Genomic DNA, 11815 nt, shown 5'->3' with positions numbered 1-11815 from the left:
TTTTTTTTTAAAAATGTTCGATATTTTACAGTCGGCGATGAGAGCAGCGTCATCTGTGACTCTGTGGCGACGTCGATAAACCCATTGATAACAACAAAAACAAGACGTACTAACACAGAATATTTATTTTACATCTGTGATGGGTAGGTACTATTATAACTATGTATATAGTAACTACTAACAATAACAACAACAACACAGATGTGTCATGTAAACAACTTAATAACAAATAACAATACATTATACAACTATTACATACAACATTCTACTCCTGCGTCTTACGTGATATAGGGCACGGGTTTTTTAATGTAAAAACATAGTTTTATTGAATGCACATTTCTTAATTCTGAATGAAATTATTGTGCACATTTCATAACATTCTAAATGGGTAAATTACAACGTAAGTTACTCATTATTGCAAGATTTTCAATCCATAACAACACCGGAGTACCATACCTGGCCACAAGGATCAATGATCAATTATACAAATTCCTACAAGGCTAAACTTACTTGAAAGAGCCCTCCAATTTTTAAAATCAGAATAAAAACTGAAACATGAAAGCCGATATCAGATGTCTTTTAAAAGTTTTAACTCCAAAATGAAAATCATCATTCATCAATTGAATACGCTATACTCTCAAATGAATCCTTGAGAAAATTCAGAAATTTTTTCCGGAAAAAAAGTCTGACCATAAAATTATGGCGCACACTATAATTGCCTCCCGACTATATACGAGGTACGTAGGTATCGTAAACTAAAAGCGTCTAGTACTAGTTGCCTCTTAATCAGGGACGGACCCAGGGGGGGGGCAAGAGCCCAGCCCCTCCCCACACATATATTTTTATAAATATAAATTTTATATATAAAATATTGTCGTAGTACCTCCGCTGGGAGGCCTCTACATACGGGATAATCTGTCATTTATTTTTATTTTATTTTATTTTTTATTTTCATCAATTGTTCTTATTGTTCATGTATTGAAACAGATTGAATAAAAATACTTTAACAACAAAAAAAAAAAAAAAAATATATATAAAATAACAAATAAAATCTAAACTTCTTTTCACATTGTCGCTTTATATATTAAATAATCAATAATTTATTTATCACATTGATTACCTATACCTACTATTATGACAACATTTTTAGTAAAGTATAATATTTTATTATAATTGTATTTTTGTTGTAAAAAATTGTTAAGCCCCCCCCCCCCCCACACACAGATCTTTGCTATGGATCCGTGCCCACTACTAATAGTCAGTTAATAAGCTTATAAGTGGTTCCAAACATTTTCAAACATCATGACGTACCTATTAAAATAAGTTTGTAATTTATGACTTTTGTTTTTGATACGATTATATTATACTCTTTTGTGTAATGATAATATATAATGCAAACCAGAAATGAGCCAGACTATAGTAAATATACTATGAAAATTCAATTCAAAAACATTACAGTTGACTTGTAACAAAATATTTATAAATGTTTACATGCTTAACATTTTAGTGAAATCAGAATTTACCTATCTTACTTACTTTTAATGTTAATAAAAAAATAAGCAATTGAAGTTTGTTTACCATAATTTCCAAATGAAGTAAGAGAGACTTTTTTTGAAAATACCATCAAATTAAGCATGCGAAAACACACATTTAGAAAAAAAAATTCAAAAAATCGCTTAGATTCCAATCAATATCCCTCAGAACAATAACCAATGCCCCCTGGTATGTAAGTAATTTAACTCTCCATAATGACCTTAACATATCACCCATCTCCGACCAAGCCTCAAAATTATATAAACGATTTCACAAAAAACTACATCTTCACCCAAACACCCTCATCACCAATCTATCCACTATCGAGCTACCCGATACAACTCGTAGATTAAAAAGAAAATGGTCCAGAGACCTCTTATCCTAAGGTCCAACATCCGTTTAAACTTGAACTCTGATTATTACCTAGTTTTACTTTTATTTCTTTTTCATTTCTCTTAATGTATTCATTTTTCCGTTATACACTTATACCTAGTATTAACTGAAGAGTAATATCAATGGATATTTTTCTCTTATCATGTGAACTCATGTCAAAAATTCTATTACTCAAATTTACTTATTGTATTATATTAAATATTATAGATTGTAAATAAATTTTATTTAAAAATAAAAAAATTTAAAAAAAAATCGCTTAGAAGCTAAACTGCATTTTATGCTATAATACAATTGGGAAAAATGTTTTTAAACTTCTAATTACAATATTCTTATCTTTTGAAGTATCCTTAAGTGTATAAAAAATATACAAACCCCTAAACTCGACATCAATCACTAAAATCTGAAGCACTTTTGAAAGCAATGATAAAATCGCTGTGATCATGAAAAATTTTTGGCTATTTTTTCGGAGGTAATGATTAGTCCAATGGTTGAAGATAACATTTATGGTCATAGATATGATACACATATTTTTAATGGAGGTACAATTGAAGTTTATTAAATACCCTCACAGATATCTTGAAATGTTTAAACAAAAACCAAATTGTTACATTTCTCCTCGTAGTTCCAAGTCACCTCGATTGACGGTACATCATAAAACTCATACAATGCAGAAAATACAGTTTACTTTCTAAGCGATTTTTTGAAATTTTTTTTTTTCTAAATGTGTGTTTTTGCATGCTTTATTTGATGGTATTTTCAAAAAAAGACCCTCTTTTTTAATACTAAGAAGTATGTCAAAATCGTTTCAAGTCACCTCGATTGACGGTATCCAATAAATCACAATTCACGCCGCTGATTAAGTAATGAAAATATTGTTATTACTTATTATACTTACGAAATTGTTGTTTTTATATTTCATGCAATCATGAATTATATTTTTTAGTAGTTTATAATTATAAATAATCTTATTTGTGATCAATGGTAGTGGCCAGTGGGTAGAATGTAGAATGCCCAGCTAGGTGGTGACTTAGATTTACGCAGGTATATAAGTCATTACTTCAATCTTTTCTACTTTATTTAATTAAAACATTTTCTATTTTTGAAGTATTCTTATATATTTAAATTATCTTATTATTATTATAAATTATATTCCAGTCTGCAATATACATTATTTTTTTTTCGGTCAAAATTCAAAAAATCAACTATAATATAATTTAGGCGGGCCTCAGTACACAATTTAGAAGCGGACTAAACGACCGTTAAATCCACTAATGGCTATACCGCAATAAAAGTTAAAACATCATAACAATACACGAGTATATCATGATATTTTCGTATTTATACTCATCGCGGGAAATGTCACCATGCTATGATTTTATTTCACGAGGACATCGTCGAGCATTATTTGTGTAGATGTTTGGAGCCCATGGTTTTCTTGTTATTTTCCACGGACTATTTTTTTTTTTGTAAGATGATATTATATCTTGGTCCGTGTTTTCAATACAATGCTGTTATCTGTTGATAACTTGACACCAAGGTGTATAATTACCTTGCTTGACACTCGTGAATTTTTAACAACAACAACAACAACATGAACAACGAAGACGATCGTTCCTCTTATCTTAGTTTTTATGCATCAGCTGTTCTGGCCTCCGTTCCCGAATCCCGATAGCTACCTACCTACTATCGCAATCGAACTTTCGCACGTTTCAAGTTTTCAACTTGTAAGTTCAAACGAATAATACACAGTGCGCGACGCATCCACAAACATTTAACACTGGATATTATTATTATTTTTTTTTTGTTTTTGGTTTCTTTTCTGATTGTAATTTTCACGCTTTATTTCTATTTTCCCGTGATTTAAGTGGCGCGTTTAATATTCCGCCCGCCTTTCGGACGTCTATCCATCCGATCGTCACTGAAATGAATATCATCTTCTCGACAATATGAGCTTTTTTTCTATATGTGAGTATAATATTATTGTCATGTTGACAGCGGTGGGCAAAATACTCTTAAAATTGTATTTAAATAGCCAAATAGGTACTAAATACTAAATATATAAATTTTCATCATATCAAATACAAGGTATTAAATACAATAGATTTCAATAAGTAAATACAAAATACATTTATTGTCTTCGAGTAAATAAAAAATAAAAAATTCATTTGAAAAAAAAATGTATTAGGTATATTTTTATCATAAATTAAGTAAGTACCTATATAATTATTATTTATTAGCTAGTTAAAATAAATTTACGGTTATCCTTCAAAAATTCAAATTTTTCAAAATTATGGTCTGAAAGTTTTGACATGGTCGGTACACAAAATAAGTATTAAGTATTTACTTGAATTGATATTTTATTTAGTATACCTACTAATTATTAAATACTTCGCTAAATACATTAAATTAAATTAGTATTTAAATACAAGATACAAAATACTTCAGAAGAACACCCAGTAAATACTAAATACAAGATACAATTGTATTTAAAATACTTCCCACCCCTGCATGTTAAAGCGAAAATGTCCAACGTGTCACGGTCGTAATGTGTAGTAAACCTTTTAAAATAAAATCCGTCGCACGTATCCTGTATTGCTTGTCTGACTATGAACCTAAAGTCTGGGGAGGGGGAGGGGCTGACCTTATTTTTTTTTATCCACACTGAAGACCAACAGAGCCGTGCCGTGGGGGGGCCTAGGGGGCATATGCCCCGGGCGCATGGTTTAAAGGGGCGCCAAACATTTTAAACTTTACATAAATAAAATATATGAGAAAGATTATTGTTTTACAATTATTTTGGACCATTACAAATTTTTTCTGAACAAATTTCTGACTATGTTTGAGGAGTAACAATTAGTCAACCAAACGCTTTATTCTTGTTATATTATTGGCTTTATAATAAATTATCGTATTCTTTATCTCAAAATCGACTGCACGTCGAGCATGCGAAGTGCGATAAGCGTTAGTAAATAAAAACGATGATGATATTTTTCATTTTAAAAATGAAGATATTTCTGCAGATCAATTTTTAACATTGGAATACTACAAAGTTCTTGATAATATGATGGCTCAAATGAAATGGAGGTTTGAACAATTATCAAATATTGCTGATGATTTTCACTTCCTTTCTGCTCATTCACTATCTGTTACACCAGTTGAAAAATTGAAAAAATATGCAGCTGATTTAGCTATCAAATACAACGAATATATTGACCAGGAAATAATTAACGAAATCAAATTTTTTAAATATCAAGTAAAAGCAATTTTACCAGACTTAAACGCAACTGCTTTAAATATTTTAAACGCAATTAAAAAATATGAACTTGATACAACTTGTCCAAACTTAATGACTGCATATAGATTGTTTCTTACCATGCCTGTTACCGTCGCTTCCGGGGAACGCTCTTTTAGTAAATTGAAACTAACTAAGACGTATTTACGGTCAACCATGTCGCAAAACAGATTAACCAATTCTGCAATATTATCAATTGTGCATGAAATAATAAAAAGCATTGATTTTGAAGACGTCATTGAAGATTTTGCTTCAATAAAGTCCAGAAAAATTAAGTTTTAACTATATGATACTTATATATGATACGCTCTTATGATACGTTTGTAAATATAACATGTATATATAATATAATTTGTGATTTTTATCATTTTTAATTATTTAATACGGTATAAATTAATAAATTATTCCTAACTATTTTGTTTAATAATTACTATTACAATTAACTTTAGTTTTTTGTCAAATTAATGTTCAAAATACGTTGTAAAAAAAAAATTAAATTAAATTAAATAGGAATGAAACGCATTATGATTAATGATAAATAAAATAGGGGCGAATATTTTTAATTTTGCCCCGGGCGCCAAATCGTAACGGCACGGCTCTGAAGACCAACTCAATGATTTTATATACCTACCTACAGAGATCCCACTGACACTGCTCTATAGATTCCTGCTATTTAATTATTAAGTACTCCAATTCTTTGAACATTTTTCAATATAATACCTGATAATATTTATGGACCACATAGCCTATATCAATACCTACAATAAGTCAAATCAAACAATATTTTTTCGCCTGAAATCAAATAGTTGAGATCAATAACCTAGGTAGTACTATACAAGTTACCTAGTTGATGTTTACACTTGTGTTTATATCTCTACATATGTATCAAAACTATTATGAAATTCCAAAAATGTCTTCTCTAAATTTGTGTTGAATTTTAACTGCACCTACCTATGAATCACACAGCAGGCTGTATTAATTAATATATTATGTTTGGGGAGTTAAGTAATACTATCAATGCATTTGATATCATATAATTTTTGAAGATATTTAAAAGAATATATTTAGGTACTTGTGTATTAATAGCGTATTAGTTAGTACAAAAAGTTAACAATATTTTGCTGATGTATATTTTTTTAATGTTATTAATGTCTTATTTTATATGCATTTATGTACTTAGTTTACTACAATTTAATAACTTAATAATACCTATAAATGTTCAATTTGTTGACAGTTTCAAAGAATAATAATAGCTCTTCAAATACACCAAATAAACAATCGAAGAATATATTATCAAGAATGGTTGATCAAGACTTAGTATTACAGGTAAATTTAGTGGTTGATTCTTATATAATGTAATTTACAAAATAAATTTCTAGTAATAATTTCAAATGTTTACTTTTTTACAGGAAAAATTAGAAAAATTAGAAAAACAAAAAGTATGTTATAATGTTTTTATTTTTTAGTTGAATTATTACATTAATTTTGAAAATTCTACTTGATAACAGAATTTAAGGAAACAGAATCTACTCAATGAAGAAAAAAATATTAAAGAATCTGAAGAAAATAAAATTCGTCTTCTTCAGAAAAATAGCAACAATGATAAAGTAATTAAGTACCTATTTAGTCAAAAATAATTATTTGAATAAATATATTAATATACCTAGCTATTTTAGAAAAACTATTATAGATACATTTAAAATACATACATAGCAAAACATAATTAACACATATTCTGATGGTAACCATAATTTTGTAAGCTAATTCAATAATTGATAACAATTTATTGTTTATGCTATAAGACTATATAATATAAATTAAGAAATGTTGGTTCTAGTGTTCTATAATATTCTTTTTTTTTGGGGGGGGGGGACGAGGTGGCTGAGCGGTCTAACGCGACGGATTCGGCACAGCCGGTCCGAGTTCGATTCTCGACCACTGGGCGGCATTTTTCTCCGTGCAAGTCACGATGTCCGGAGAACAAGTGCCGCCATCCCCCCACCCCGGGGCATGGCAGAAACCTACGGGTGCCCCATTAGAAATTCTGCCAAACACAACACACGTGTATCAACCTACCCAATATAAAAAAACCTACAGTGCCCTCCCCACACCCAATGGCCTATGTTGCCGCGGGTTACCCAATAAAAAAAAAACATATTCTTTTATTAATTTTGTCGTTTACTTCTTAAAAAGTAGATGTCACCAAATTATGTATCAAATTGAGTCACTCCATGTAAACACATCTTTTAAAAAAAAATGTATAATAATATTAATTTATTTTTATTTGTAGCTGATTCAATTTTTATTAACTGATGAAGAAACTACCAATCAGTTAGTATCTTCAATTCAAAAGGATAATCTACTAAAACACAAACAATTTTTAAATCATTTAAAAGATGGTACTATTTCAAGTTGTGGCTATTTAACTCGATGATCTACCTGAGTTGTTTACCCCGCAAAACAATTTAAAGTTGGGGTTCTGTCTCAAAAATGTCATCATTAAATTACTACTTTGATTATTTTTTGCTGGGTGAATGGTGAAGGAATTGTGTAAAATTAAATTTACTCAGGGCAATTCGAATTAAATATGCCACTAATTATTATTATTGATGATTTTTATAATATTGTATGTTTATTACAAATTTGTTTATTTGTTTTTTCAGTCGAAAAAACATCAAAAGAATTAATAAATAATACTCTTAACTTAAGCCAATCATTTAAAATGAATTATTATGAAAAGTATAGTAAATGTGATAAAATTAAACATATCAATCATGATGATGAATTAAAAATAAGAAAGTAAGTAATTTCATTAGTAATTAAATCAGGTAAGGTGGTTCAGTTATTGGAAGCAGTGTATTTATTTTATGATTTATACTTTAAAGCCTAACAAAATTAGTTTTGATATTTTTTTTTTAAATTATTCTTAAATTCTATTTTGATTTATATATTTTTTTAATTTTTAGTTTTACTGTAATGTCCTTTTTAAGAAAGTTAAACAGTTATTCAAAATTTATTTCCACAACAACCCAGAAAAAATAACAATAAGTACAAAATATATTTTTACAGTTTTAAAATCAAATCATTCTAAGTAATACTATTACTTTAAGGCGTAAGCGTATGAATCACTAATTTCTGAAACGTCATGCCAGCGCAGTGTGTGCCATAGTGATAATAGAATGTGCAGGCGGTGGTAGAGATGTACTGTACACTCACATGAATGTTGGTTTAATTTTCACACAACAGCAGTGTTTGTGTATGACTGTGTGTTAAACCTATTTCCTATCACATATTTCTTAATTATGGAGAGCTTCCAATCCCCTTAAGTATATGCTCATTAACAATGTAATTTACATATAATTTTATAACTCTGCAAAATGTTTTTTCTATTTAACAGAGTTGTTAATATTATGATTTAAACAATATTATGAGTGGTAACAAAACAAAGTATTGTATTTACAACTATTTTCTATTAATGAAAATTATTTATTTTATATTCTACAGAACTGACAAAGAATTTACATTAAAAGTTGAACAAATAATCGAAGAAGTGAATATGCAACGTTGTTTACTTGTAAATAAATTGTCAAATAATGATTCATATGAAATGGAAAAATTAACTCATCTTCTCAATACAAGCAATTGTTACCGTCAAGTTCTAAAAGAACATTTGAAGTCTATGTATAATCAGCTCAAATATTTAACTGCTGTTGAATTACAAAAGCAAAACTCTCAGCTCAATAAGCAAATAGTATGAATTATGATCAACAATATTCATTATTATCTCCTTTAAAATAGTTTTTTTCATCATGGTACAATTTTTTCTTTACAGAATAATTTATGCAATGAAAGAATTACAATTACAAAATTGCTTGTGGATTTTCTTGATAAAAAAAACCAAAATCAAAAATGTTTAATTCAAGAATTAGAAGCTCAAAATGTTGAATTTGTAAGTAAGATTAAAATAATTTAAGATACATAATATTATTAATTTAAGATTTAATTAATTGAAATACTGAATAAAGAATACAAAGATCTAGAATTTGGCATTCAGCTGAAAGCTCACTTAACTTTGTAAGGGGTAGGATTGTAGGAATGTATTATTATCAATTTGTAAAGAATCATTAAAAAATAAATTATAGGTGAAATTCAGTTAAATATGTACTAGCTAACAATTGTCACTTACCAATTTAAAAAAAATGATCTACATAAACAATAAATCTTAAAATACATGGGAAATATTTTGATGTGTGTTGCGATGACTAACTAGATAAAAACTTTCAATTGGTGAATGAGGTCACTAGAAACTTTCGGAGTTTCCTTTATTATTAGACATTTTTATATTGCAAGACCTTAACATACAACTCAGCATTTTAAATATAAAGTAAAAAAAAATTGTAATTCATAATAGTTTTGAATTCCAATTTCCCTTACAATTCAATTCCATAATCAATTAAATTACTTATAATTTTGTATCTTATTATTCAAAGCTGTAACACTCCATCTAAACAATTTCTTAAATTGCTTACAATGTCCGTTTAAAGTTAACAAACACTTAAACGACCAAATTCTGCTGGTAATAAAATCTGTTATCAGTCATTAACTGACACTTTACTGGACATTGTAAGAACGGTCCTTATTGTATTAGTGTTCTTTATAATATGTAGACCAAATTTTTTTTCTATAATAATACTAAAAAAATATATATATTTATTATTATTATTGGTTTTTTTTTAGGATACAACTACAAAATGGTTATTACAGTATTCAAAACTGGTTAATGACATGCCATCTGAGTTAACATTTTCCAAGAATACAATTGACCCAACATTATTACACAGGGTGTGTACAGCTGGTGGTGGTCATCTTCTGTTATTTATTTTGGAGAATGATCTGATATTACCATTGACAAAAGAATACCTTGCAAAAGTAATTATTGTTATTATTCATGTATATTCTCGGTATCTAAAGTGTGTTTATTTATCAGATGGGTGTTAATAGCTGTGATGATCAAGCAATATTAATAAATACATTAAATTATTTTCCTATACCGTCTGCTCCAACCGAAAATGAGTTTCCTCCATCAGCTCCATTTTTAGAGGAAGTTGAATGTATTATCTGCATGGAAACAAAGGTAATATTTTATACTACTGCTATTCTACACACAGTTAATGTGTAAATGTATTGTTTACTAATATTCATATTCACAAATTAAAACGGTATAAAATATAATATATAATATATATTACATTATACTTTGTCCAGCAAGAGAACAAACAATTGGTTCTTCTACGTATCCCCACACGGCACTCTGTCTTAGTGAAACCATAGGTTCATGGTATAAATAAGTAATACCTTATAACAGGAGTCGTTATAGTAATAAATAAATGAGGTCCAGTCAAAAATCTGTTAAATATCCTTTGTTTTAAAAATAAAAAAAAATTATCTAGTTATTACAATTAATTTATATTAAAAAATTACAATATTAGGTAAATAATAATAATATTGTACAATAATGATAATAATTTACCAAGTAAAAAATTACATTTCTTTTCCTTGGCCAGTTTTTTCAAATTGAGAACTTCAGTTTTTTAATTTTTGAAAATGATAACTCAATTAAAGTATGTTGAATTAAACATCATAGCTGAGTTGCTTACAGCTTGACAAAAGCTTCAACAAAATTAAAATTAAATATCAATATCAATACCTACCAACAATTGGATAAAACGAAACACGCACTGTATCTACCAGCAAATGTACACAAACTAAATTGTTAACTAGATTGTTATTTAGAAAATAGGGATAAGAGACAAATAATATTATGGTGTCAATAGATAACAACAATGAGTAATAAATGTAATTTAATGCCGTCGTTTTCTATAATTTAGTTTATCTGCGACTTGGTTGTCAACAGACAGGTGTTATAACATTATTACCTGCCCAATAAAATATTTGCAATGAATGATGATACAACCATAATACGAGTTTGATAAATGAAATGAAATATACATTTTCTATTACTAATATTAATAAAATAATATAATAATTTAATAATATATACTATTACAGTCAATAACATAAATCATACTATGTGTAGACGGGTTCCAGAGTTTTACCTTCTGTGGTCCGCCAGTTGCCAACCGTTGCCATAAAATATCTAACGATAGCACAAAAAGAGCTAAAATATTATTTTAAAATTATATCATGTCTAAAAAATACTAATTTAAATATTTGGTGAAATTTCAAGTCTCTATGGTCATTGATTTTTGAATTACAACAAAAAAATAAAATTGGTTTCATATACCTATAAAGTCTTAAGTTATTCTATGTTAATTTTGTTTATATTAACTTGTGTCCAAAATAATAATTTTTTTTTTTTAGTTTGACGTATTGTTTATTCCTTGTGGACACTTGTGTTGCTGTTGGAAGTGTGCAGAACAAATATCATTGTGCCCTATGTGCAGAACTGAAATCTTACATAAATTTGATGTTAAAAATATAACCTGACTATTACTTATATCTGTTTTTTCAGTCTTAGCGTTGCTACTATTGGCTAGTGTTTATCTATTATTATTATTATTATTATTATATAACATA

General features: G+C 28.1%; 1 protein-coding gene across 1 annotated transcript; it reads left to right on the top strand.

The window, feature by feature from the left end:
* Positions 1-3498: 3498 nt before the first annotated feature.
* On the top strand, positions 3499-11738 carry LOC132949033 (E3 ubiquitin-protein ligase LRSAM1-like). Its single transcript, XM_061019785.1, has 11 exons — positions 3499-3891; positions 6453-6544; positions 6628-6657; positions 6727-6825; positions 7509-7617; positions 7882-8017; positions 8723-8969; positions 9051-9167; positions 9956-10147; positions 10206-10352; positions 11600-11738. Exons 1-11 carry the CDS (start codon positions 3873-3875, stop codon positions 11723-11725), a joined length of 1314 nt encoding a protein of 437 aa, XP_060875768.1. The 5' UTR covers positions 3499-3872; the 3' UTR covers positions 11726-11738.
* Positions 11739-11815: the final 77 nt, after the last annotated feature.

The sequence above is a fragment of the Metopolophium dirhodum genome, chromosome 7 (genome assembly GCF_019925205.1).
Source record: "Metopolophium dirhodum isolate CAU chromosome 7, ASM1992520v1, whole genome shotgun sequence".
Lineage (NCBI taxonomy): Eukaryota > Metazoa > Arthropoda > Insecta > Hemiptera > Aphididae > Metopolophium > Metopolophium dirhodum.
The sequence above is the reverse complement of the archived record's forward strand: the minus strand, read 5'-3'. Positions and strand labels throughout refer to the sequence as shown.